This window comes from Alternaria atra, assembly GCF_907166805.1.
Source record: "Alternaria atra isolate CS162 genome assembly, contig: 35, whole genome shotgun sequence".
NCBI classification, from domain to species: Eukaryota; Fungi; Ascomycota; class Dothideomycetes; order Pleosporales; family Pleosporaceae; genus Alternaria; species Alternaria atra.
Genome location: NW_025091334.1, coordinates 146,834 through 171,211, shown reverse-complemented (window position 1 = coordinate 171,211; position 24,378 = coordinate 146,834). Strand labels below are relative to the sequence as shown.

At 50.4% G+C, this 24,378-nt stretch overlaps 8 protein-coding genes across 8 annotated transcripts; 3 read left to right on the top strand and 5 right to left on the bottom strand.

Moving 5' to 3' along the window:
• Positions 1-236: 236 nt before the first annotated feature.
• Positions 237-2,089, bottom strand: ALTATR162_LOCUS10975 (uncharacterized protein; the record flags this gene model as incomplete). Its single annotated transcript, XM_043318615.1, has 3 exons — positions 237-251; positions 297-330; positions 384-2,089. 3 exons carry the CDS (start codon positions 2,087-2,089, stop codon positions 237-239), a joined length of 1,755 nt encoding a protein of 584 aa, XP_043174550.1.
• A 1,158-nt stretch (positions 2,090-3,247) lies between these two features.
• On the top strand, positions 3,248-5,376 carry ALTATR162_LOCUS10974 (uncharacterized protein; the record flags this gene model as incomplete). Its single annotated transcript, XM_043318614.1, has 2 exons — positions 3,248-3,380; positions 3,434-5,376. 2 exons carry the CDS (start codon positions 3,248-3,250, stop codon positions 5,374-5,376), a joined length of 2,076 nt encoding a protein of 691 aa, XP_043174549.1.
• Positions 5,377-5,767: 391 nt separating this feature from the next.
• ALTATR162_LOCUS10973 (uncharacterized protein) lies at positions 5,768-7,579 on the bottom strand (the record flags this gene model as incomplete). The annotated part of the gene is made up of 2 exons (XM_043318613.1): positions 5,768-7,183; positions 7,226-7,579. The coding sequence occupies 2 exons, from the start codon at positions 7,577-7,579 to the stop codon at positions 5,768-5,770; spliced, it is 1,770 nt and encodes a 589-aa protein (XP_043174548.1).
• Positions 7,580-9,208: 1,629 nt separating this feature from the next.
• ALTATR162_LOCUS10972 (uncharacterized protein) lies at positions 9,209-10,807 on the top strand (the record flags this gene model as incomplete). Its single annotated transcript, XM_043318612.1, has 1 exon — positions 9,209-10,807. One exon carries the CDS (start codon positions 9,209-9,211, stop codon positions 10,805-10,807), a length of 1,599 nt encoding a protein of 532 aa, XP_043174547.1.
• A 3,905-nt stretch (positions 10,808-14,712) lies between these two features.
• Positions 14,713-18,054, bottom strand: ALTATR162_LOCUS10971 (uncharacterized protein; the record flags this gene model as incomplete). Its single annotated transcript, XM_043318611.1, has 3 exons — positions 14,713-15,604; positions 15,652-15,994; positions 17,787-18,054. 3 exons carry the CDS (start codon positions 18,052-18,054, stop codon positions 14,713-14,715), a joined length of 1,503 nt encoding a protein of 500 aa, XP_043174546.1.
• A 682-nt stretch (positions 18,055-18,736) lies between these two features.
• On the bottom strand, positions 18,737-19,920 carry ALTATR162_LOCUS10970 (uncharacterized protein; the record flags this gene model as incomplete). Its single annotated transcript, XM_043318610.1, has 2 exons — positions 18,737-19,738; positions 19,789-19,920. The coding sequence occupies 2 exons, from the start codon at positions 19,918-19,920 to the stop codon at positions 18,737-18,739; spliced, it is 1,134 nt and encodes a 377-aa protein (XP_043174545.1).
• A 1,013-nt stretch (positions 19,921-20,933) lies between these two features.
• ALTATR162_LOCUS10969 (uncharacterized protein) lies at positions 20,934-21,800 on the top strand (the record flags this gene model as incomplete). The annotated part of the gene is made up of 2 exons (XM_043318609.1): positions 20,934-21,269; positions 21,321-21,800. 2 exons carry the CDS (start codon positions 20,934-20,936, stop codon positions 21,798-21,800), a joined length of 816 nt encoding a protein of 271 aa, XP_043174544.1.
• Positions 21,801-21,970: 170 nt separating this feature from the next.
• Positions 21,971-23,453, bottom strand: ALTATR162_LOCUS10968 (uncharacterized protein; the record flags this gene model as incomplete). The annotated part of the gene is made up of 4 exons (XM_043318608.1): positions 21,971-22,433; positions 22,484-22,860; positions 22,916-23,353; positions 23,403-23,453. The coding sequence occupies 4 exons, from the start codon at positions 23,451-23,453 to the stop codon at positions 21,971-21,973; spliced, it is 1,329 nt and encodes a 442-aa protein (XP_043174543.1).
• Between the last annotated feature and the right edge of the window lie 925 nt (positions 23,454-24,378).

Sequence of the window (24,378 nt, the reverse complement as noted above, 5' to 3'; positions counted from 1 at the left end):
ATTTTACTGCTGGTGACGCGCCTGACTCATGGCATCCGCCGAATAACAACCGCCGCGACAACCGCCATCAGGCCGCGAAGCCCGCCAACGTTACTTGATGCGATCAACATGGCGACGTATTATCCTTGATACTCCTGAGATAGCTGATGTTTTACATCTGTTCAGGCTCGAGACAAGTCCGTCATTACCCCATCCGATCTCTGTAGGCAGTGGCCCGCCCGCGACTCCTCACAATATCAATCTCTGTGGGACTGGAGCCGATGTCTCAACCAAAGGCTCATAGAAAGCACGCTTACGCTTGACATTGCCATCATACTCCCAGCCATCGAGCTACACTTGGGTCAGCAAGGTTTTAAACAAATTTGCTTGATGGCTTAGCTTACGGAGTGATAGCAATACTCCAACCCTGGAACAAGCCTAACGCCAGACTCAAAGCAACGGCATTGTAGACCAAAGCCCATTTTACGTTCATTCTCGCTTGAGCTAATACCTGTTTTGAAATCGAGAACGCAGCAGCAAGACATCGCAAATCACCCGATAGTATGACAACGCTCCCCGCGCGAGCTAAACATCCCTGTGCCAATGATACCGATACACCTACGTCCGCTTTTGATTGTGCCAGAACATCGTTCACACCATCGCCGACCATCACGACGTGGTGACCCTGTCGTTGTAAGTCTTGAACGTGTCGCATTTTGTCGAAAGGCGATGCGCGCGACGCGAGAACTGGTATGTCGAGGAGGGAAGATATGCGCGAGGCTTCGGGCTCGGCATCACCTGTAAGCATAGTGACTCGCAAGCCGTCTGACAAGAGACGTTTGATGACTGAGGAAGCTTCAGGGCGGATGGTGTCTTGAACATAAACGTAACCGCCATATCGCCCGTCGAAAGCGAAATAGATTTTGGAGGTTTCAGTGCTCTCGGTTGCAACCTCGATGCCGTTCTGGTTAAGGTATCCAGCTGTTCCTATGCTAACCTTGATCCAGACATCGGTGAAAGCCTGCACTTCACAGCTCATTCCTTTACCAGGAGTGGACCTGAGATGGCGTGTTTGTCTTACGTGTTCTGGGAAGTGCATCGTCCCGCTCGAAGTGCCTGCAGTCAGCGCCCACTTGAAGACTGCCTTTGCCACAGGATGGACGCGAGCGTCTTCTGCTTCCGCGGCCGCTAACAGCCGATAACATATATCTTTGTTGAGCGTCAATTGTTCATCAAAGTGGTGGATCACGACATTGAGATTCCCTTTTGTCAGAGTGCCGGTCTTATCCATAACGACATGTGTCGCCTTGGATAGGGCTTCCATGGTTCTGATACCGCCACTCAGAAGGATACCCTCTGAGTATGCAGCATCGACTCCAGCCATCGCCGCAGACGGAGTCGCTAAGCCTATCCCACAAGGACATGCAGCAGCCAGTACGGTCATGGCGCGTTCACATGCGGCCGTGATCATGTCCATGATAGGTGATCCCCAGTGACGATTGAGAGTAATCGTGAATGCTACAAGTGCGAGCAGCATCACCCCAGATACGAAGACCCTCATGATGACGTCGAGTGACTCTGTGCCTTCGAGTCGCTGTTCGCTAGCAGTAGACACACCTTCGATGACCTTAGTAAGGGAAGACTCGCTTTGGTCTTGACAGATAGTGATTCGCAGCCGGCGGGATAGATTTTTCGTTCCCGCGAGCAGAAAGTCTCCCATCTCTTTTGTTACGGGTGATGCTTCTCCAGTAATAGTGGATTCATCGATGGATGAGCTACCGTCAACGATGTAGCAATCGCATGGCACCGTAGCTTGCGGCAAAATGACGACATCATCGCCCTTCTTCAGCAAAGATGCTGGTATTACATCATCAGTTCCAAAGATCTGGTAGGTTTCCTTCTCCTTTTTCATCTCATAAAGCGCTATGAGGTGTGCATTCCCCTCTCTCCGTATTACTGCTTCGAGATATCTACCAGCAAGGATGACAACAGTCAAAAACGAGCCCGACGAGGCATATGGCTGAGAGCTAATCGTCAAAGTCCCGGAAGTTACTTGTAATATCGATAAACCGAGCCCGACAATCAGAGAGAGGCTCAATAGCGTATCCATCGTGACGGCCGGTTTGTTTTGTCCAGACCATGCTCGGAAATGGATAGTCTGTGCATCCCACGCTTGGACTCTGAAACTTATCAAAAATAGTAGCCAGGAAATTATTCTGGGCTGCACAGATACCAGAGAGAGCTTCTTAGAGAGTATGGGAACATACTCCAGACCAAGGATAAGTGTAGAAAATACACTCGCGGACGAGATAGCAGCTCGAAGTGATTGCAGCTCACTCGACTGTCGCAGTCTCTCCATTGTCTCATCCGAGCTTCTTTCTCCCAGCGTTGCCTCGTAACCTGCAGTGCGGATCGCTTTCATCAAACGCCCAGGATCAGTCAAGGCAGGATTGTATAATACGCTGGCACGACCCAGATGCAGCGAGACGTTCGCTCTGAGAACACCTAAACCCTTTTCTAGCTCTTTCGTGACGGTCGCAACGCAAGCACCACATGTCATACCACCGATACTGATGCGGCATGTCTTCGAAGTTGTTTTCTTCACCGATTCCGCTGGTGCGCAGCTATCTTCTGCATCGCTGTATCTAATCTCCAGGAAGCGTATGTCGAAGGTATCACAGATCTTGATGATTCGATTCATGACGAAGGCAGTGAGAATACAACATGCCATTTTGGCTAGCAGAATCCAGCATATGTTTGGCTTTGGGAGGTATCGAGGTTACGAATCAGTTGGATCTAGCAGAAGGTTTCGCGATTTGTTTGCGGTAGCAGGGTGCTGTCACCCACTAACGGTCTGTAAGCTTTTGTGATTGTGTCGGATCCTACGAGTATCCGAGCCGGCCGAGTGGCATTCTAGCCTGACGATGGCTGAGACCTTGCTTCGGGGGGTTACGGCTCTCTGCCCCGCAATTTGGAGCCACCCGCCCCGCACATAACGCAGTGTTAAGTACGCCAGCTCATGAGAGGGAGCTGATAAAGGGCCAATGTTTGTTCACTAATCGAAACGACCTAAATAGGCTTGTAACGCCGTCGGTTCTGCGCTGAGTCGCAGCATCCGAGTCGCACTTGGACATCCGAGCGATGAAGGAGTTGTGGCTTTCGCATGCAGTGAGGATTTAAAGGGACCTGTCAATCGATAGAGCGAGTATATCGCAGCATTACTGGAAAAGGCTGACAGAACCGCATTTGTTCCGCCTTGAGACGCATAATGTCGTCCACAACGACGACCACAACAAACACAGCCGAATTCAAAGACAGCGAGCATAGTTTGAAAGACTTCAAATCGGCACTGTCTACCACTCGATCTAGCCATGAGCCTCCGCAAGGTTTTCGTCTGCAAGGTCTGCCGTTACCTCAACCTGACTGGGCTGTAGTACTAGACTAACTGAGACAGATGTGTTGATACGGCAACAGTGCGGCAAAGGAAAGGCCAAGAGATACTACCAGAGGCGCACTCTTGCACAGTATGCCTTTTTAACAGTCGCAGGTTTAGCCGCGTTCTACAAGCTTGATAATACACAAGCACGTGTGGCTGGAATTGGTCTCCTCTTTCCAGGAGCGGGCTTCGTTGCAGTCTGCACTGTACCCTCTATCTTAACGCTGGTCTTGACACTAGCCGCTATTCCGCTTATTCTATTTATGTGGTTCGGTTGCGGGGGGTTGGTATTTCCAATTCTGCTGTGGGTAGGATCTGACCTGCTTGCTGTCGCGCTTGCGAGGGAGACGGTACTGGAAGCCGCGGGACCCATCGTCACAGTGGCATGTGTCCTCGGCATGACATATGTGACATGGAAGACACAGATGGCGAATCAAGAAGCCGAGAAGAAGCGCGAGAAACGCAACGCATTTCTCGTGAATGCTGTCCAGGAAAACCAGGCGAAGGCCCAGCCAGCTCCAGCTCCGGGATCACGAGAGGCCGACAAAAAAACGCTCCGCTTCCTGCAGTGGGTGCTTGAGATGGGGCTTTCACCCATAGATGACTTCTCCTACCACGATGTGATTGATCAGTTCCAGACTTCGGCAATTCGATATCAACTTTACCAGGGCATGTACGAACTCGCAGCCTTCCAAAACCATTACTGTCCAAACTTTCATGGGTATCTTTCAAAAGCTGAGAGAGGCTTGATCGAAAAGTCGATGTCGAAAAGAGTGATGAACTTCTGGAAGTGGGAGTCGCTTATGGGCAAGTTTACGTTAGATTGGGACCCCGTGAAGGAAGACAACATCGTTAGTGGCATCCCAGCTCTTCCAGTGCAGACTAACAACTCGCAGATGGTATCTGGATACATTCTGCTTGGGGCTGCATTGTACCAGATCGCGACACGGGATGATCGATATGCTAAAAAGAACTCCATGGAGTTTGTCGTTACAGACAGCGCCCGGTACAAATACGACTTAGGCTCGATCGCCGATGCCGTCTTTAACAACATGGACCAGAATCCTTACAATCTCTATCCATGCGAGCCGAACTGGATATATTCGCTGTGTAATCTGGTGGGCATAAGTGGCATAGTGGCGTCTGACAAGGTGCTAGGCAACGACTACGGAGACAGGCTCAAAGGCCGTTTCGAAGCGGCCCTGGCTAGCGAGTTTTCGAACGCCGACGGCACCATCTTGCCTATTCGGAGTGAGCTGACGGGCTTTACGATTCCGGGACTCGCGGGTGCAATCTCAGACGTGGCTCCTAGTATATTTTGCGGACCATACCTTCCACACGTTGCGCATCGCCATTGGGCGCTTATGAAGCAGGAAAATCTTCGTTGGAGGGATGATGGACATCTTGAGTTGACAAATCTTGTCGGTGCTGATAATCTAGACCCTGGTAATTACAGGAGCGGCCGTGGCTATGTTCGGGTTGCCATGGCCAGCGTTGCGACCGAATTCGGGGATTACAAGATTCGCGATGAACTGATGCGACAGACGGATGAGGAGCAATTCCCGGTCTATGAAACGCGCACTGGGGCATTGAAGAATAAAGGACTATCAACCCTTGGCCAAATCAACACTTTGAGGAGCAGATTAGGTGCTCATGGCGATTGGAACAGTCTTCTCAGGGATGGTCCTTCAGAGCACTGCTTCCGCGCGCCGATTCTGGACGAGGTACCTTTTCCAGATGTTCTTGTCGGAAAAGCCTACTCGCATGACGGGGAGTCTGTCGAATTGGTGCTTTACAATGGAAAGACGGCTGGGACGTTCACTCTAGGCTTCAAGAATATGAAAGCAGGTAGAGTTTACAGGCTGGGCTCACAGACTGCGGTGGCAGACCAAAAGGGCGAGGCTCAATTTTCAGTCTTGATTGACGGAAGAACGGCTGTCTTTCTAGAGCCTGTGGATTAGACATAGTCTACTGTAGTAGTTTTGGTTCTTATAAAATAATGGCGTCAGATGATTGGAACATAGGAATGAACTGCTGGATGAACATTGATTTGAGCGTTCGGAATTCGATCATCGCAGCATGTATACTTGCGCTTCGGTGCACGGGAAAGCTATAGCTGGTGTGTGCGTAAAACGGCTTTTGCGCAACATGTGGGACTGCCACAACGCGGCTTGATTGAACATACGCAATTTGCAGCACGAGTAAAGTTTATACATGGCAAACGTTACGCCAGGAGGGGATTTGATTTCTCATTGATTCGCACCAGGTAGCACTTAGCTGCTTTCACCACGACCGTTAGCAATCTCACATCCAACTAGTTTTATATCGGCCAACTTCTGTAGCATTGCACTTTCACCTTGCGGTCTTTCCAAGCGTTGGCATATCTCCCGTCAGCATGTCTTTTATGATCGTAGCAGCGTTTGCAGACTGCATGGAAGCATCCTCCACAGCCTGTACGTTATCCATGCTGATCTGCAACATGCCTGACAAGAGCTCTTTTGTGATACTTTCTGCTGTAGTCACCACCATCCTCTTCGTCCCCGTTATGCCCAGGTCCATCTTCGCGAGTGTCGCCCAAGGAGTGCTGTACCACAACCACCTGTTAGGCCCACATGGTATCCAGTAACGCCAGCTAATGTCCCTACCCTCGTTTGCTGCTCCTTTGGGCCGGAAGTTAGAAGGCAATGTTGTTTCTGGATCGGGTTCGGCATCGTCAATGATGCGACCAGAGAGTACACGGCATGACGGAATCAATCGTACCTGATCTGATACGCGAATAGCCAAGATACAGGAGTCGTAAAGATCTATTCCGGTGAGAGTCGAGCCCATAAGCCACGCAACACTGGAGAGCAGTGTGTCGCCGATTACTGCGACGACTGTGACATCGACCTCAGATCCGGGTCCTATGGCGGCCGGAACCTCCATGCTGCCAGTATATTGCAGATCAGCGTCGTTGAAAAGCTTCTTGATCACTGCGGGGTCTTGTAGGTCGTCTGCGTAGCTGTACGCGCCCCTAGGATGATTGAGAACTTGGTGTTTGGACACACCGGCAGCTAATCCCAAAAGCCGCAAGTCCAATTCCGGCAAATCGTTCTTCTCCCTGACTGTTGGTACGATGATGTGTTTCATATCATCTACCTGCTGGGCAAAGTGGAAGAACATCGACCGGAGTGCGAGCCACACTACTTGGAAACAGATCCAGATCCGGAAACAGATGTTGGACTCCTTGGACAGGATGGTATAAGTGGCAAGGAGGGAGCTCACGCAAACGACAGCGCCTAACGTCCAGAAGACCTGCCATGCGCGACCTCTTCGAAGATTGACGGGTACTCCGAGTAGAATCCTGCGCTCGCCCCCAACGACTTGAGGTGTAGGGAGAGATCCAGATACGACGTCAATGTGGCGCAGCTGCTCGCCGGCAGTCGTGGCTCTTCCGACGTGAAACTGTTGCAGTGCAATCGCGGACAAGAAGGAGTAGGCCCAGATAGCTCCGGTTATTAGGAAGATGCGCTGAGAGCCGAAATGGTAAAGTAGATACATCTCGACGATCTTCAGCAATGTTGCGAAAGTAACAATCCAGTCTTGCTTGGTTTGCGAGCGCTGCGCCATTTCCCAGTAGTGATCTCTCATGTACTTATTCGCTTGGAGGTGCTCTCCAGGCTGCATGACTGTGCAACATCGCAATGGACCGGCTGTCCATTCGTCAAAGGCATAGACGTCTTCGAATGCTTCGCTCCCGGCAACTAGTAATGCAGAAGCATCATCGCTCTGAGCCAGTCAGACATGTCTTCCCCCACGCTGCCGACATACCTTGGTCCACTGCACCGTCACCCCTACAGCGCTGCCTGTTATGGCGCGTGTATTTGCTTTCCTACTCAACCTCAAGCAGCACCCTACAGCTTTGTCAGAGCCGGTGGTTCTCACGCCGATGGTATCCCGAAGCCATCCTGGGGTACATGCTGATATGCATGCTTTGACAATGAAGATCGAACCGAAGGAGCTCATAGCTGCCCATGGTAAGCCACAGGCGCCGCGGTTGCCCAAAGCAATCGACTCAGCAGTAGAGCCTCCGATCACGGCAGTCAGTGCTGCTATTTCTACCAAGCCGCCGCTGAATTTGATCTCCTCATTGCTATCTAGACCACTGGCACACACATGGAACATGGCAAGGCTTGAGATAAGAGTATGACGGTGGGAAGGGGTTCTGCGTTCGAAGAAGCCAACCTGCGATATCAACGAAGATAGAATAAGATTGATGAACGGTAGTGTCGCATTGCTGGGGTCAATCGGATAGGGGTTTGATGTGCGTATTTGACAGCCTATAGCCTAGTTTTTGGTGAAATTCCAACCTTGAGATGGTCACGAGGCAGGATAAGGTGATGGATGTTCAGCTGTGGTGGGGCACCTAGCTGTGGCTGACCGGTGCGAGCCCTCAGTTGCTTCGATGGGTAAACACGATTCTTGGCGGCACACACAGCCAGGACATGTATCAGGTCGCCGCTGAACGACGGCCTTCCGCCCACGGGGGCCACGATGATCATCTCGAGCACGTCGAGCAGCATCTTGGTCCCCGTCCAACTTACGCCATAGCCGAAAACCTGCATCCATCGGTGCATCGCACAATATAAACAACATGCACATTTTATGGGATCTACCTCTTTTCCTCACCGATTTCGAAATCGCGAACGGTATCGCTGTCGGCCTTACTTAGAGACATACCACGGAGACCGACAATATCCCGGATATACCGGACTTTACCATTGTTGCCCTTACGCTAGCGTGGGTGGACCCGTCCCGTCCTGTCGCCCTTCGTCGGTGACGACGAACTGACGGATCCCCGGTCGATCTCTCGCCCACGGCCGCGCTTCCGCTCCACCCTTTGATTCGCCTCCCCCTTACGCTGTAGTCAGCTTGGTCTCCCAGGGCTGACCGTTAGTATGCTTCGGGTGACAATCATTGTGGCTGCCTTATTGCTCGCCCGAACGTTGTACGCGCGCAGTACTGTCTTAGACGTCTTTATGTGCATCGAGAGACTTGCTTGGGGTGTCGTGATTGTAGAGATGCAGCGCTGGGCGACATTTTGGTGTTTCTGTTTGCGCGACGCTATCGATGTCGATAAGTTTGTGAGCAGCCAATCACGAAGTAAGCACTGAACGAGGCACCTTCGTACTTCGCCTTCGCGCATTCGCACCTCCGCAGCAGCAGCATCACTAGCGCCGTTTTGATCGTTAACCAAGTGCGTCTACGACATTATCATCGCTGCATAAATCGGTAAATTGGATCGAAGCAATTCGAATTATCCCGGCTATCCATGGAGGCGAGGAAAAAGCAAAGCCAAGGCCTGGGGCGCCGCAATCCGCTGATCACCAAAGTCATGGCTCGTTATCTCCGGATTCGATTGACTATACCGATCTTTCACGCCTCACCTTGCGTCGCTACCACTTCCACCATTTTTTTCGATTAATCTTCACGTATATTTCTGCATGAACTCGCCACAGCACACCTTGTGAGTCACAACTCAGCAACATACCGGCTCGACCCTAGAGCTCACGTTATCCCCGAGTCCGAGATCCGATGACGTCGTGAGTTCGTACTAGACGTCCGGTGGCCGCTCTCCGCACGCCATCTGCTCTCCGAAAGCACGCACCCTTACAAACCATGCTCGGCCGAAGCCATTTCATCATCAGTCGAGCTGGTGGGATTCAATATTGGTATGACCGTCGAACCAAGCCGTAAGAAATGCTTGTTTCCCCTCCGTACCCTCTTCCTCCGTTCTTAGCAACGCCTCCCACCATGGAGAAACTTGAACGCTTCCTGTCGCGGCCAACGGCGAAGCCATACAAGACTCGCGATATTGAGGCTTCCGAGGAGGTCTATCTCAATGAAGAAGGTCTTCTTGAGTTCGGCCCCAACGACATCGAGAACCCCAAGAACTGGTCCACCGCACGAAGATGGTACATCACTGTGGTCTCGGTCATCTTGGTCGTGAACGCCACATTCGCATCCTCCAGCCCATCCGGCACGCTCGAGTCGCTCTCAACTGACCTGCATGTCTCCACCGAGGCTGGCGGACTCGTCATCACTTTATTCCTTCTAGGGTACTGCGCTGGTCCCCTGGTTTTCGCCCCGCTTTCGGAGTTCTTCGGTCGCAGATACATCTTCTATATCACCTTCACTCTGTATCTGGCCTTCAACTTCCTCTGCGCCTTTACGCCTAACTTCGGTGGGCTCCTGGTGGGTCGATTCTTGACGGGGACATTTGCGAGTGCTCCTCTCTCCAACGCACCAGGTGTATTGGCCGACATTTGGGGACCTCTTGAGCGTGGAAATGCAATGGCTGCCTTTTCGATGATGACTTTCATCGGTCCAGCACTTGGACCCGTCATATCAGGCTTTCTAGAATTGAAGAAGGACTGGCGTTGGTGCTTCTACGTCCTTCTTTGGCTAGGTGGTATCACCGAGCTACTAATGTTCACAATTCCAGAGACATTGCCCGCAATTGTGCTCCGCAACAAAGCCAAGCGCATAAGAGCCTTGAAGATTCCCGGGCATGAACATGTTAAGGCACCAGTTGAAGTGACGGACCGGACTCTTGCAGGCATGTTCCACGTCTCTCTCACACGACCCTGGAAGATTCTCATTGACCCCATTTCGTTCGCCGTCGCTGTCTATCTCGCGGTCGTGTACGCCCTGCTGTACATGCTCTTCACCATCTATCCCATTGTTTTCCAACAACGGCGAGGCTGGAACTCCGGCGTTGGCGAACTGCCGCTCCTCGGGACTGCTATCGGTGCAGTTATTGGTGGAAGCATCATCTTTGCGAATACAGCCAGGGACCGACGCAAGGCAGAATCCGGCCACAAGGGCGTTCCGGAAGACCGCCTCCCTGTAGCAATGCTTGGAGGCGTCATGTTCCCCATCACTATGTTCTGGTTTGCCTGGTCTGGAGAGTATAATAGCGTCCACTGGATCGTTCCCACTCTTGCTGGTGTCTTCCTCTCGACTTCCATCCTACTGATCTTCGTCGCATATCTCAACTATCTGACGGACACATACCTCATGTACGCTGCGAGCGCGTTGGCAGCGAACACTGTCGTGCGTTCGGCTGCAGGAGCTGCCGCGCCATTGTTTACGCAGTACATGTTTGACGCTCTCGGTGTGGGCGGCGGCGGTTCGCTCATCGCCGGAGTAGCCTGCCTGCTTGCACCCATCCCATTTGTCTTCTACAAGTACGGCGGGCCTATCAGAGAACGATCCAAGTTCGCTCCTACTGCGTCCAAAGCTCCCAAACCGAACACCCCCGAACCAACGGCCCTGGATACAAATAACTCGGATGAGAAGAGTGAAACGGAAGGAGACAATCTTGCAAAGCATACTTTCAAAACGCAATGATTGTTATAGACTAGCTTTAAACTACTAATATTTGTAAAATACCACACTCATGACCGTTTTCATTCTCTACAAGAGATACGTACGAACGTATTGCTATGCTATCCTTCCTTGCGAAGAGGTGTTACCATACACTTCATATCTCGGTGCCGCCCATCAATCATCAAACTGCACGTAGATCTTGGTATTGCTGCTGAATTTGACGAAACTGTCAATAACATATCCCACCCCTCATAGCTTTGACCAAACACTCAGCTCTTGTCCAGCAACAGCCCTTACTGCTCACACTACCGTCGACCGTATACATCTGCCTTCCTGCCCTCGGAATCCAAGCTTTCCCTTGCAGGAGACGGTGGGGACTGAAGACGAGAAAATGCACGTGTAGTACGTCCAAAGGCTTTGCTCCGTTCATCAGTGTGGTCACAGTGAGTACGGGCGTGAGACCGGCTACCGCAACCACTGCATACGTGGTTAAAACGGCAGACATCTCCTGGATGGCGACAGCGGGGACCATTGTGATGGTTCCAAAAGAAACAAGGCTTGACCCATCTAATGGAGGGTATATCAATCTCCATGTCACGATCGAAGCGGACTCTTTTGCGACGGCGGTCAAGGTCCGGACTTGGTGATTCGGAAGTGGTACGGCGGCGGAGTATGGACGGGCGGTGCACCACCGATGGCGCAGGTTCTCTAGGCGGAAGCTTTACAAGAATCTCACTACTCTGCTTTTTGCTGATCAGGGAGTCAGGGCGGCATTTACTTTCTGCCCGCATATGACTATGCTCAACTCTCGTGTTTGTCTCTAAGACTGCTAGGTTGTGCGTTGTGCTCGCTTGCCGCGTGTCGTTCCGCGGTAGCAGGACCTTGGGATGCTTCTGATTCGTTAGCCCTGTGTCTACAGCCTTATCATGTGAAGCAGCGTTGCGGGAGTCTGGAAGTGTTGGCTCGCTCGTACGCTGTATAGCGGTGCCTCGAGGGTCTGGGAATACTGTCTGTTGCGCGTCCGAAACTCGTTTGCGCTTCTGCTCATGTGTCTCTTCGCTTTCGTCGTTGTCCCCGTCCGCTGGCGATATCCTCTTCCCTTTGCCCTTGTGTGCGCCTTCCAGGTGAATATCTGACTTCTCGGTGTTGTGTGTCTTATCACTGGAACCAGATCTACCTATTACAACTCGTGTCGCATGTTCGGTCAATAATGGTTCATTCGCAGGTCGAGTCGGTCGTAGCCACTGCGTCTAGCCAGATGCAGTGTAGAAAAACGTCGAATCATTCTCATCTCGAGCGCGGTACCACCCGTAAGGGAGAACTGTGTACGCTTTTGGTGGGATCAAGAGTCGTGGTTCGCGAAAGAAGTCGTCTGGGAGCGACGATGGGGAAGTGGCGTGTTCCATCACAGCTTTCGCATGCTTGATTATTGGTGCAAGGAGTGACGACAATGGAGATGACAATGGCGACGCTGATTGAAATGAACCCTGAGCGAAGATGTCACCACTGCGTCTTGGGAGGCTTATAACGTATTTCGAGGACGATGAGCCGTGGTACTCGTGGTGGGATGATGATGGTAAAGTAGGGCTGCTTCTCTCGCCTTTTGTAACACATGTTGTAGGTCCTGTTGGGGAAATTGTGTCTCGTGGTGGATGTAACGATACACGGACCCTGGTCTCTCCAGGGCTTTTGGGGGACACGGCCGCCATTTCTAAGGACGATGGATCACCACGCATCTCTGCGACAGCGGCGACTTTTGGTAGATCTTTTAGGCGCGAATATGAGGCACAGCGATCTGTTTTGTATCTGTATACACGGTGCAGATATCTGTTTGCGTTGGAGGTGCATTGGCGTACATGCGATGAGCCGACGTTGCTGCAGTATCGTTCCGTCTATCAACACTGCAACGTCAGAGTCGATACGCGCGAATATGGTGAGGCGAAATGACTTGGAAAGTGAATGTACAAAAGCGTAGGTCTCATCGGGGGGCTCGCTACATGGCTCAAGCTCATCGCGAGTAAACCCATTGGTGAGTCAAGTATGGTAAGCGGTCAAGTTTGACTTCGCGACGCGCCACATCGCTTTCTATGCGCTTAGTGCGATAGTGGGGACGTCCCTACCATATGAAGACTTGGGAAGATAAAAAGCCGAGAAGAAACGGCCATCACAATAGAGGTTTGCACATCGAGAGGTGAACAGCATACTAGGCACATCATTTTCTCATTGCATGCAAACATTGTGCGCTCCAGTTTCCGTGCAGACCAGCTCGAACGCATGGAGTATATAGGCTACTCCAGTGTACATGTAATATCTGCCAAAAGTCGAAGGTATTACATGTGGATGTGTTACAGAGGACAACAACGATGTTTGGAGAAGCGACCTAGCATCTGGAAAGTGACAGCGATAGTTAACGACCTGCAGTTTCTTCCAAAACCTCACGAAATTCTCTCTCTAGTCAACTGGAACGCACGATCACAATTGCCAAACGAATGAAGTTTAAGAGTTGGCAAACTTGACATGAGCAATGTGGTCATGTTGCGGTCGCTGTGGGGGCTACGTAACGGCCTGCTCGATGATTTGTTGGTGATCATGACCTGTCCCGGCCGATGACGTACATAGCCTTTCTCTCCACACATCCACACATCCACACACCAACCCCATGTACGAAAAGTCGACTTCCAAGGAGAGGGCAAGCTTCGTTGTCCGATCGCAAATGCTGTCAGGACTCCGCCAGCCCTTTTTTCTCAACTTTGGACTCATCACACACTGATCATGGATAGTTCCAGGCGGAACGATATGTTGGGACACGTTTCGCCACACAGCTGCGAGCATTGCAAATATATCATATTCACCTTTGGTACATCAGCTTCTTTCTCGCTTAAGAAGGTAGAACAAGTAGAACAAGCCGCACGCGCATTCTTCCGTTTGGCTTACCAAAAGTACACTCCTACGAACATCACTATAGTACCTAGCGACCCGAAGCTAATCATAAGCTGTGGTGAAAGGGGAGTTCTTGATATCCAATGGGTAGATGGTGCAAACATATTGTTCGACTCAGCTGAGCAACCGACGTGTGCGTTTCCAATGTTTGCTCTTGCAAACAGCCCTGCTCCTGGCGATATCGAGGAACGACCACTGAATTTGAATCCTGGATCAGAGGAACAAATGGGCTACTGAGAGGTCTAGACCATCATGGTCATGGGCCTCATTGACTGGTCCTGTGATCTTTGATCATGCTCGACTTTCCTATGGAACGGACACGTTCAGGATTGACAGGTGGAAGATCGAACCGAAGTTACTAGGTTTCGAATATGGCGAAGTATTGTTGGGACGACTGACAATCTCTGGAAACTTGTGTATGTCAACTCGGCAAGGACAAAATTTCATTGGGTGGCACACTTGCCTACCGGGACCCTGTTTACGTCCCTTAGTCGCACATTGGGATTGTACAGAAGAACAGCCCTCCGAATTATGGTGCTTAGAGATCAACTCCCGTGTCTCACGGGGAGAGAAGAGTTCATCGGGCATTATCTTTTCTAAACTGGACTATAGCACTTACAAGAGAGTGGGCTACTCCAAATTTTATCATGATGAGGTTCAACCAAAGACCAATGACTGGAACTGGTTTCGTAGTGAAACTGCATATCAGACCATCTGTATCGAGTAGATTCAACCGCAGATATTCCAAATAGCTACTTGCTGAAATGTTAAACCTTGCCCAGGGTATGATGCTTTGCGAATTGCCATACGATTCAAATATAACGGGCAAAGCGTGATTGTACATTGCGGGTCTCGTCTGTATCTTTGAGGATTTGACCTATGCCAGGAAAAAAATTGGGTGGTTACCACCAGCATATTTCGCGAACAAGCATCGTGTTAACCCGCTACATCCCTAATCATTCAGCCTAACTTTCCTAACATCCAACTCATATTCTCCGGAACTCCGCACAATCATAAGCCAGTCTGTACGTAGCCCTGAACTCCTCCCTCGTTCTGTTACCATACAAACCCCGTGCTCCCGACTGTGCTCCCGGCGGCCCTGGCGCCATATGCCACCCACAATCCTTACGCGCGTCTTCATCGTCATCCATTTTTCTCTCTACGAAAGCCTCGTTCACTTGCCAGTCCGAATTTGCTGGAAAGCCCTCCTTGTAAGGCAGGAAAGCCCTCATATGACCATTTACTGTGGGCGTATCAGGGTCAAACTTGTCGTGCCCAGACCTACTAATGTAAAGCTTGCTGCACGATAAAGGCAGCCGCTCAGCAACGTCGCACCATTTGTATCCTACGGGCGTGAGGTAGATGTAATCGAAATGCGCATACTGCAGTTGCGGTTGTCGAGAAACAAATGCGATCAGAGTCGGCGTGTCTAGGTAAAGGCTTCGAAGCTTCAGCGTCTTTAACTCTGGGAATATGAGTGGCGTGATGTCTGTCGAATCCGCGTCGTTCGATACATTGAATAGCTTCTTGAGAACATAGTTTCCCCCGGGTGGTAGGTGCGGATGCGAAGTAGTGCAGTTGCGAAACTCTAGGAATTGGAGCGTATGCGACGCACGACGTATCAACGTAGCAAAGAGTGATACATTAGTGTTTGAAGCCTCAACTAAATCCGGATCGGTTGTTTCAGTATTGAACGAAAGCGCAGTGAGAGAACTGAACAAATCGTCGATGGCGACAGTCGTCGTGATGGAAGAAAGGTCGATCTTGGGGAGAAACAGACTCTTGACATTACTCTTTGACACCTTGATTGCGGAACTCAGCAGTTTGAGATGTTTCCAGGTTGTGCTGCAACTAGCAAATTGTTCGCATACTTCATGGCTGAACATGTCAGTCAAGTCGACCATTATTGGCGTCGTCATACTTACTCCACACGGCCCTCGAACCCATATTCACTCAGGTTGCAACTCCATTCCCTGATCTCGATAGCTTTCAGCTGTGGCATATGTCTGAAGAGTTTGACCAAGGCTGCCAAATTTTTTTCTTTCTTCTCACACTGCTTAGCTACTTTTCCCTCCCAAATGGTTTCGGCTTCTTCGATCAACCCGCGTTCTTTTTCAGGTCTGGCAAGTCGTGCTGCAGCGAGACGATGAATCCCACGATACTCTCCATTATCATCAACCTCGAAATCGCTCATGTCATACATCCGATGAAAGTCTTCCTCGTAGTCTTGAGGCCTCCGAAGCCATTGGCGATAGTTCGACCAGAATCCTAAATGAATCGTCAATGTTTGCATGACTGTTCATCAGGAAACAAACTCACCATCCACGTAGTATCTCGGACTGAATTTGAGCTTGCGCACATGACGCACGATGTCCAATAAGATCAGTTCGTCTACGGTACTGTCCAAGGAAGCCAGCTCTACAATCCGTGAACGACCTGGACAAAAGACCTGGTGACTCCAAACTGCCCCTGGTCTCCATTCTGCCGTCCACATCCCGCGTTGAGCATCACCGTCTAGATGGAGCGTCCCGAACATTAGCGGCTTCACAAGGCTCGCAAAAGTTCTGCATGTTTGCAGTACTGGTCGCAGATGGTGTTGTGGTAAATAAGAAAAGATCTCTAGGTAAATCTCCTCGGGCAGTTCCATGATTGCATAGGAATCGGGGTAACTGGAAGATCAGGTACAAGGGAACAGGCGACTCGGACAGGAAGAGCGCTATACGTATGGCAGGTCAGGCAGCTTGCGTTGACACGCACAGGATAGCGTGATGCTTTCGCGATATCACCCGGTGCACGCGAACGAATGAGCAGTAAGGCAGCAACTTCAAAGTGGAAACGTGCGATGAACGAGCCGGCGCGAAACGGTCTGACAATGTTCATTGGTGGGTTCTGAATTCGGTGTTCATGTTAGTGGTACAGTACTAGGCAACCACAGATCCTGGCGACAAGGTGCGGGGCTGCTGTTCTTGGCATCCCGGCGTATCTCCGAGGCTGTTCACTTCACGCACCGCCCCAGCCCAGCTGCAAGACCCTAGCGAGAACGGCTTATGTTAGTCGCGATCCTAACACAAGACATCGTTCTGGTCTTGTTGTCTTATGGATTTGCCTCATAGAATAGTTATGCAAAGTCTGGAGGCAAATAGCAAATTTGCTTGCATTACTAGTCACAAGTCTACCTAATCAAAACTCAAACCTGAACTTGCCTCTTCCCACTCGTTCAAGAGCTTCAATTGATCTTCCACCTTTTTTCTTCGTCATATACCAAATATCTTCACCCAACATCAGCGTAGGCGGAAACTGCTTGCCTTTTGCAAGACCATCCCCTTTGACCACATCGATGATACGGTTCCCGCACTTCTTGGGATTGCTAGGCTGCTACCTATTGTCAGGCACCAGGCTACTCCGGGCCCGTTCGGGCCGTTATGCCAAGCAATCGCAGTATATTAGCCTACCTTACCGCTGTTGTGGCTCAACAGCGGTTCGTCTCTAGTCTTACAAGGCAATATACCTCTACCTACACTATCGCTGTGCATCTCATATCTTTGAAGACTCTATTGCTTGACACCTATTGACGGACTTGAATTTTCGGTAACCGCCATCAACCAATGGCTTGTAATCATCGATCTGCGTATCAATGTACGTGGTGTTGCTTCGTTAAGAAGTTCTGTTTGGAAGAAGCCTGGTTGGACGACGAGTGTGCGAATGCCGGATGGGGCAACTTCTTGGGCGAGGGATTCCGCACCGCCTAAGTTCAGTAGGCAGTCAGTAGAGATTCCCCGGCGATGATAGCGCATAGCGGTGCTTTCCAGTCAAAGCAAATTTGGAAGCACAGTACAGGCTTAGAATCCCCATCCCACTCAAAGCAGCAGCGGAGCCGATGAAGATCATAGTCCCTGATTTGTTGCTGCCATAGTGAGACAAGAAAGCACGTGTGGTGTTAATCGCACTGAATAGGTTGGTGTTAAACTGTGCCTGCCAGTCCTGAGGGCTATAATGTTTGTCAGCGCTGGAATACGGTCAATTGGATTGCCGTGATCGTGCTTGGCGTCTTCAAAAGTACCAAAAAGCGAGTAACCGGCATTGTTGACTGGTACATCAATCCTTCCGTAGATCGCAATAGCCTCTTTGGCAATATTCTCAAGCTCAGCGGTTGATGCAGTCACATCAAGCTGCAGAGTGGCTGCGCATAGCGTTTCGAAATGTTCGATCTTGGAGAGGCTACGTGCAGTCGCAATTACCTTGTCACCACGTACGAGCAAATTCTGAACAAGTGCGGCTCCAAAACCAGAAGAGGTACCCGTAATGAGCCAGACTTGTGGAGCAGGCATTGTAGGCGTAGGGAAGTGATCGATACTGGTGCCTGCGAGGTGTTTCCAAAGGTGGATCAATGGACTTGGATGAAATAATCAGAAGGTACGCAGGAAAGATTCTAGCGACAAAATGTGGCCATGTACATGGTTTTTATTGACTTAGAAAGCGCAATATGAAAAGACTTGAAAAGTCACTTGCATGATCACTGACGTACTTCAGAAGCAGCGGACTTAAGCTCCTGACCGAGAATCCTCGGAGGGACTATGACATGGCTGCATAAACAACAAATTTCAGCGACTCACCGACAATCTTTGGTGATGCTATAGCGTGGTTTCACGTGTAACAATCTTCAGCGTAGTTTGCGTAAGAAAGAAGACCATCCCAAACTTGTTGGCAACGCTTCCGTGGCGTGTTCACAGCTACGGGCAGATCCGTTGCCTATCCTGTGTCCGGCATCTCCTCCAAATCTCGTCTTGTTGCGATCGATTATGGTATCCCCGCCTGTGTGTTGCTGCCTTTTACGCCCCAGTAACGCACATAGTCTCTCTTGAAAGTGACCAGTATCTCGGCGCCGTCTCGTAGTGCGATTTCATTATTCGTATTAAGAGGGAGGATACTTCGGTATCGGAGGTTTGGGGATTGCTTCATAGCTTTCAGCGCATCAACCCTTCGTATAGAGGTTTTCATGGCGTGCGAGCATCATTCAATACATCCTGTCTTCGACGCAAGATCTCTGGCCATGGTGCTCTTTAAACCTTTGATAAATGGTGCAGATCGAAGAGCATCAGCTTGGATTTTCCGTACCGACGTGGCAAGACTGATAAGCTGTGGTCCGAACTCTGCCAGCATCTCGCAGGCTTGATCCTCGGATACGCGGGAACAGGTCGAGAGAGCGTCGTCTGACTGGAAAGTTACATTCTCCCATTGCTTCTTCCATTTAACGATAGACGCTTGCATCTCTTTACTCTGTGTTTCCACTTTCGTTGCCACCATATAGAATGAGGAACGGATTGCATGCTTCTTTCCAGGCTTGAAAAGGCTCACACTTGAGAACCTTGTGAATGTCCGGATAACATCAGCGGTGTTGAAAGCCTCTGGCTTGTGCAACACTAAGACCAATGATCCGTGGTCGCGGAGACGTTGAAGTGCGAGAATTGGCTGGCTCGTCACTAACTGTAGTCGCTCACTTGACTCACGATAGTCGGCACGAGCATGCGCACGTTGAGCAGTTGCGCCACAAAATACGAGGTCAAAGATTTCGCCTTGATACGGTCTTTTTGAAGAGAATCTTGCGACATCCGTGTGTTTGGTTGGTATGGACTTTATCGACCGTCCCATCTCCTCTGCCAACATCGTGACATCGAGAAACTCTAAAAAGATTTTCGAGTCAGTCTTCCACCGCGGAAGCATGACTTCGAGGCCTCCGAGCTCTAGTGGGAGTATGATTCCCCGTATCTTGACGTCACGATGGCTACGAAGCATCGTCTTAGTGAATCCACCTGGAGCCATACCTATATCCAAGACCCTCGGGGGCGTATCGCTATCAGTCGCCGTAAGTGTAATGACGGATGTTTCCCTGTCCATCTCTTCTCCGATCTCACATGTCATGTGGAAGAAGCGGCGCATCTGCTTTCTACTGGCGTTGTCGGATTGTGCACGACGATTATGGAAATACTGATCTCTCTCTGAGGTCTCCCAACCCTAAAAACATGTAAGCAAAGGTCTCAATATGGTGATTACTTCCTGAATACCTTCTGACGAAGAAGAAAGAGTTCTTGGAATGCCGGACTGTTCTCTAGCAGATACTGTGCGATTTTGACGGACACCGAGGTTCCATTGGGTGCCGAGCTAGTGTACATCGTGTCTCCCAGAATTGGATTCATTGGTGGGTTGTTACTGGATTGAAGGTTCCAGGTTCAACGGAAAATGCCCAGCGTTCGAGATTTGAGCAAGGTTATCAAATAGTCAAAAAGACCTCGGGGCGAAAAGCATCTACATGTCCAACAATGCTGCAACATTCTGGGGGTGGTGCTCCGGATAAGGTTACAGAATAGGCCTCATGGTCACATGCGAGGGATCACGTCCAGCTGCGGGGTACACAAAACGCTGTACGACGTGAGGATCCCGCGCCGAGAGGTACCAAGGTTGTTTACAGCGCATGCATGGAGAACATCTCACCTACGTGGAAAGCTCGAGACCAGTCAAATCAGCCTATCACAACTGAACGCCACAACTGGGCGTCTTGGACAAGAGTCACCGACGGCGAGAAGCCCTGGCCTATTTTCGATGGAAAGTAGGGCACGCTACTAAACTAGGTATGGTCTTAAGATGGGAGCTTCCTGCTAGGTTGTCGCAGAATGTTTTCGCCGAAGAATTTGTTACCGAGCCTGGTAAATGCGAACCTGCATGGGATACTGCAGATCGTTCGCAGGACCACGACACCGTGCTGGAAATCTCTAAGCGCGCGCTTGATGAGCTTCGAGCAGGCTTTCTCTAGTAACTCGGCAGAACTATTTCGGTATTAGCAATATATTAAAAATGCATCCAACAAGGATATCTTATGCGCGAAATTGAAGAGAAAATAGATTCCTGGCATCTAGCGATACCTCAACTCATTGGGCATCTTGCCCTGCGATCCCTGCGCAGTTGTGAGTTTATGGAAATCCCAGCGGCTAACGGTTGGTCACCTAGGTGCTCTGACAGGAAACTTGGCGAAACATGCATATCCATCGGTTTGGGAGCCCGACAGCTCAGACTGTGGCAGTGCTCTAAACGATGCAGGATGCACAGTTGACGTATCGCTCGCTGGAGTGAAGTGGCGTTACCATGAGTTTAAAACCTGCAACCTAGTCTCACGACTCTACCTCTAACGCAGTGTCCAGTGGATCTGGACAATATGGATCTTGTTTCTTCTGAAAAGATTACACTGCAGCGTATCGCAAGTCCAGATGCGCTCAACACTCTTCTCCAAAGCTTTAATGCATTACCAAGCAACTCCGCCTCCCTCTACCTCTCTAGTACTTCTCAAAACCTGATTATTTACGTTGCACCAAAGCGTGTAGTCAACAAAATCAGTCTTGCGTATCTTGCCAAGGCTCTACATCATGGGGAGAGAAGTGCATGTGCATTGAAAGACCTGCTCGAGACTGGTACAGCGACCAAGGTCTTTTTTGATGCGCGCAAGACAGCAAAGGCGTTACTCAACAGCTGTGCCATTAGACTGTCCAACCCGGTTCGTTGTATCCACCCTATAATGAAGGAAAGTGCTGATAGACGTTTCTAGCCTGGCACCGGACGAGCTCACATCCACGAAGTGCAGATGATGGAGCTCGCACTGCGCCCGAGTGATAGCGACCGCGAGTGGCTTGCAAAGTTTGACAGGTGTATCGCCCAGGACTCAAATATCGACATCAACGTGCTCATGCCAGACGGCTTGGGCTGGAGCAACCAGTTCGATAAGAGGATCCTGCATTTGCCGACCTTGTGGAGAAAATACCATGATGGGTTGCTTGCAAACCACAATAATTTTGGAGGAGGAGGCTTTTGGGTGGCGAAGATTCGTGAAGCAACCCAAAAGCGATTGGCAGTGTCGTGTGGTGAAAGTCAGCTGGGATACAGTATCGACAGTGCTGAGAGTGGTTGGGACAGGGAAATGATAGAAGAGGAGACTGAGGTCTGGAACGATGGACTTTTGGATGATGCCCACCATCATGGTGAAATTTTAGGGGGTGCAGAGCATTGGGCAAAGTTCGACATGTTGTAGACTTGGTCGCACATGTGATATGGTGGCGGAAAGACGTTAGTCTGAAACTGTTATTTAACCTCATTGCATTACCTGTGAGCCTACTAGAAACAAAAGATACCTCCATGACCGACGCCATATTTTGTGGTACGTAAGAGGCATGATGGTTCACGTGACGTCACTTCACCAGCTTACTCTTTTTGTTCCTTTACGTCAGGCATCCACGTGCTAAATGCCATTCCTTGTGGTACAATTTTCCACTGTCCCTCGCCATTCAACAACGTCTGTTCTGCATCCCTCCACGTCTCATGCACTATCCTCTTCTTATCCTCGCTTCTCGCTATGATCTTGACTTCAAATGGCGCGGGTTGCACCGTCAAACTGCCCACCAAATCATCCACGTCCGGCATGCTTCCTGATTCGGGCGGGATGAAATCAAACGCCCACAGAAGACGTGTGATAGCAAGGAACAATGAGCGTTCGGCGATGTGCATACCCTGACATACGCGGCGCCCAGAGCCGAAGATATAGTTGCGCCGCTGTGATGGGTCGCGGGCAGTCGCACACTCGAATTCCGAGCGAAGGTCATCTCGGAAGCGTGATGGGTCGAAGGTCCGTGGGTTAGGATTTGTGGTGGGGTTCATGTGTAAACCCCTGGTAGTGGATGATTAGTCCGAGGAAAGGGAGAAGAGAGTGGGATTCACCAGACATTGATCAGCACGGTAGCTCCGGCCGGAATCTTATAACCCATGTACTCGTCATTCTGTGTGACTGCGTGCGGTGCCGCCATGATAGTCGTGGGCATCCATCGAATGCACTCCTTGACGATAGCGCGGAGGTATGGCAGCGTCTCCGCATCGTGGATATGTGGGAGACGTGCTTGTCCAACGACTTGATCAAGTTCGGCTTGAGCACGGTGTTGTACGTCGGGATGAACAAGCATGGCTTGTACGAAGCCGATGAGAATAGCAGAGGTGGTGTCACTGCCTGCTTCAAGGAGCGAGCCGGCGAGATATGCAGCTTGTCCGTCGGACATGTTCTCGGTATCCTGAACCCGAAGAACATCATTGCAGAAGCAAGGCTAATAGGCGTGGAATTAGTCAGATATGCGGGTGTAGACAAGAAGCTTGTCTTACCTTCCCTGTTCCATTCAGCAAACCCTTCTTTGTTTCCATCCAGTGCCCAAGATACAGCTCCATTTCCTTCTTGTGTAAGCTTCGCGCATACCGGTAGTTCGGGCGCAAAAAAGGCGGCAGGTGTTGCAGAATAGGGTAGAGATCTGAGAGCTGCGAGCTTGCTCCAGCAGCCAAGTGACCCCATTTCTCGAAGCACTCGAAGAGCTGTCTCAGTTTTGGATCAGCATTACTCGTCGTTCGAAACCCAAAGACCATTTGAGTGGTAAGCGAATTGCTGTATCGGCGTATATGGTTGATAAGGTCATTTGGGCTATCCAGTAGATCTCGCAGCATCTGCTTGTTCTCGAGGTCTTGGTAAGGAACGTATGTAACTGCAGCGCGCATATTGAAGATGTTGTGCACCATTCTGTGCATGTTACGCCACATGGCTCCATATTTCTGGTCTTTATGTCAGAGAAGATAGATGGTCGAGGCTAGGCCGACTCACTGCTGTTACGAGGCGTAGGCCTCCGCTTGCTACATCATGAGCTATGTACATGTCTGGTCGTGACGAATAGATGTTGCTGCGCTTATCAAAGAGATCCTTGACAGCGTCGGGTGCCGACAATATGATGTATGTCTTCGTTCCGAGGATTAGTGAGTATATGGGCCAACGATGTGTTAGTGAAATTCGGCTTGTTGCTTGTTGAGGCATGATTATACCCATATTCTTCTGCCCATTTAGTGAACTGCAACCATGGTCTATCTCGTGGCATCTACTCGTACATGAGTTGCTGTTTTAGAAAGATTCAGGTCTATGGTGCTTACGAGATGAAGATTTCCCAATAATGGTATTGTTGGTGGTCCTGGAGGGAAGCCTTTTGGCCGTCGGCCCACTTGTAAACATTTCACTGCAAAGTAGATTACCAGGGTGGTGATCGTGGAGGCGAGCAGCCGAGTGCTGTAGTCATTCATGTTGATGATGTCTTCGTGGAAGGCATTGTTGTTGGTTGTGATTATTGCTATCGCCTCATGATGAACGTCTCGACCTCGCCTAAATCGCACTCGCTTCACCGGGACATGTAGCGGCTGGAACCCCGCAAGCTTGAAGCTAATGCTCCCCGCATTTGACTAGTCAAACAACTAAGCCCAGGTATTGATATGATCGTGGCTGCTGGCATATGTGTGTAGCGTCGGAATAGTGTGTCAGGTGCGGGGAACGAGGCCAGAGCGGCTTCGGAAGCAAATTGCGCCGGATTCAGGTGGGGGAATCGTTTTTGCCGCACATTGACCTAGGATATTGCTTGCTCCAGTAGTTAGTATATCATGTAGTTAACGATGAGTGTATCACGGGTTAAATGATCGATGTTTGAACCAGCCACCGCTCGCGGAACGAAATGATGAGCTCCAGCATCACAAATACAGTCTGGCCTGTGGTTCCAATACCAGAATATATGAAAGTGCTCATAGAAAACTTCTTTTCA